The sequence below is a fragment of the Tachysurus fulvidraco genome, chromosome 11 (genome assembly GCF_022655615.1).
Source record: "Tachysurus fulvidraco isolate hzauxx_2018 chromosome 11, HZAU_PFXX_2.0, whole genome shotgun sequence".
In the NCBI taxonomy this organism is placed as follows: Eukaryota; Metazoa; Chordata; class Actinopteri; order Siluriformes; family Bagridae; genus Tachysurus; species Tachysurus fulvidraco.
In genome coordinates, this window is record NC_062528.1 from 1,285,372 (window position 1) to 1,287,871 (window position 2,500).

Genomic DNA, 2,500 nt, shown 5'->3' on the forward strand with positions numbered 1-2,500 from the left:
TGTGTGTCTGTTTTTGTGTGTGTGTGTTTGTGTGTCTGTTTGTGTGTCTGTGCGTGTTTCTCTGTGTGTGTGTGACTGTGTGTGTGTGACTGTGTGACTCTGTGTGTGTGTCTGTGTGCATGTGTGTGTGTGTGTGTGTCTGTGTGTCTGTTTGTGTGTCTGTGCGTATTTCTCTGTGTGTGTGATTGTGTGTGACTGTGTGTGTGTCTGTGTGTCTGTTTGTGTGTCTGTGCGTATTTCTCTGTGTGTGTGATTGTGTGTGACTGTGTGTGTGTCTGCGTGTCTGTTTGTGTGTGTGTGATTGTGTGTGACTGTGTCTCTGTGTGTGTGTGTGTGTGTGTGTGTGTGTGTGTGTGTGTGTGTGTGTGTGTGTGTGTGTGTGTGTGTGTGTGTGTGTGTAGTTTGCAGGCCAGTAACCGGGTGATGGAGCTGGACCATGTGGATGGGAAGCTGAAGGTTCAGTACTCTGAGCGCTTGGTGAGTTTGGTGAGGGAGGTGAGACAGCTGTCTGCTCTCGGTTTCACCGTTCCAGCCAAAATCCAACAGGCAGCTACCATCGCTGAGAGGTTCCACAGACAGGCTCTCATACTGAAACAGGTAAATACACACAGCTTATAACATCATCATGTGTGTTGGTTAGTAAATAACTGACACACAAGTCTGTAGTGTGTAATAAATACCTATATTACATCAGCACAGGTCACAGTGTGTGTGTGTGTGTGTGTGTGTGTGTGTGTGTAACAGGTGGCTCATTTCTACAACACTATAGACCAACAGATGATTCCATCACAGAAACCTATGATGCTGAATTATGCTCTAGCCTTTGAGAAGGTTATTAAGGTGACACCCTACCGCTAATGATCATAACGTTGCACATCACACACATGACAACACGCAGTTTCAACTAAAAAGATAAACGGATGGATTCTTATTAATGTTGATATGTGACTTTGTAGCAGACTCCTCAAGCAGCGTCACAGGATGGAGGCGGAAAACTGCAGATAACGTGGGACAGTCCGAAGGAGCTGGAGGTTTACATTAACAAGCTTCAGAATGCCGCAGAGACGCTCTCCACACACAACAGGAAGCTACGCAAGTGGCACACGGATTTCATCGACAAGGTAAAAATAGAGCTTCGAGGTATTCGAATCTGTTGTGAAGCAAACAAGATCAATCTGACTCAGATAAAGGAAGATTTTGTCTCGTAATTGCATTCCTCGGTTCTCAGAACCGACACGACGTCTTTAACGGAGATTATTTGTTCCCTTTTCTTAGTAACATTAAAATTAGCAGATAAAATTAGCAAATGTTTTTGAAAAGGACTGGAAATTACATACTGAGTTAAGGGTAAGAACCCAGAGATTGCTAGTTCTGACTAATTATTGTGTGTGTGTGTGTGTGTGTGTGTGTGTGTGTGTGTGTGTTTGTAGGTGGTGCTGTTGATGGGTGTAGATCTCCTACGGCAGCAGCAGCGGTGGAAGGAAGGACTGCAGGAGCTCAGGGCTGGATTTGCCACCATTGAGTCACAGGCATGGCTGCTGAACATTTAATTAGTCCCTTAAATAATCACTTCTGTTCAAATCGTAATTAATAATCACCCCGTAATCATTAATCCATTTTATGAGTCAGTAATTACCAGTTATGACCTGGTGATATCACTTGTGTGTGTGTGTGTGTTACAGGGTGTGCAAGTGAGCAATATGCATGCATGGAGACAGCACTGGAATCATCAACTGTATAAAGCCCTGGAGTTTCAGTACCAGTGTGGACTGGAGGCACTCAACAAGAACCTTCCGGAAATACATATAGACCTCGTGTTTAAGTGAGAATCTTTGTATCTCTGTGTGTGTGTGTGTGTGTGTGTGTTGGACTGGATAATTCTGGAATATTGTGTGTATTACTGGGTGCAGTGTGTCTTTTCTATGAGAGTTTGTTACAGTTGCGTGTGTGTGTGTGTGTGTGTGCCTGTGTGTGTGCGCGTGTTTGTTTGTGCCTGTGTGCGTGCGTGTGTTTGTGCGTGCGTGCGTGTTTGTGTGTGTGTGCATGCATTTGTGTGTGCATGCATTTGTGTGTGTGTGTGTGCATGTGTGTGCATGTGTGCGTGCGTGTTTGTGTGTGCGTTTGTGTGTGTGTGCGTGTCTGTGTGTGTGTGCGCGTGTGTGTGCATGTGTGCCTGTGCATGCGTGTGTGTTTGTGTGTCTGTGTGTGCGTGTCTGTGCATGTGTGTGTATGTGTGCGTGTCTGTGTGTGCGTGTCTGTGTGTGCGTGTCTGTGTGTGCGTGTCTGTGTGTGTGTGTGCGTGTGTGTGTGTGTGTGTGTGTGTGTGTGTGTGTGTGTGCAGGCAGGGCCGCACACAGTTCCGGCCCGTGTGTGAGGAGCTGCGTATGAGATACTACAGAGAGTTGAAGCGCTTCATCAGCATCCCTAATCAATTCAGAGGAGTGTACGAAAGTGATAAGGGGGCGGAGTCTATATTCAGTGCTATGATTGACAACAACTC

At 46.0% G+C, this 2,500-nt stretch overlaps 1 protein-coding gene across 7 annotated transcripts in view; it reads left to right on the top strand.

Moving 5' to 3' along the window:
• Positions 1-2,500, top strand: part of LOC113637865 (cytoplasmic dynein 2 heavy chain 1) — a 60,901-nt gene that overhangs the window by 6,371 nt on the left and 52,030 nt on the right. For 5 of the 7 annotated variants that reach the window (XM_027138779.2, XM_027138776.2, XM_027138775.2 and 2 more), the window contains exons 13-18: positions 402-597; positions 745-840; positions 957-1,121; positions 1,431-1,529; positions 1,683-1,822; positions 2,342-2,500. The exon at positions 2,342-2,500 is cut by the window's right edge and continues 76 nt beyond it. In XM_027138779.2, coding sequence (XP_026994580.2) covers positions 402-597; positions 745-840; positions 957-1,121; positions 1,431-1,529; positions 1,683-1,822; positions 2,342-2,500 — 855 coding nt within the window. The remainder of the gene's footprint in view (positions 1-401; positions 598-744; positions 841-956; positions 1,122-1,430; positions 1,530-1,682; positions 1,823-2,341) is intronic. The other 2 variants (XM_027138777.2, XM_027138780.2) reach the window with 1 other exon arrangement.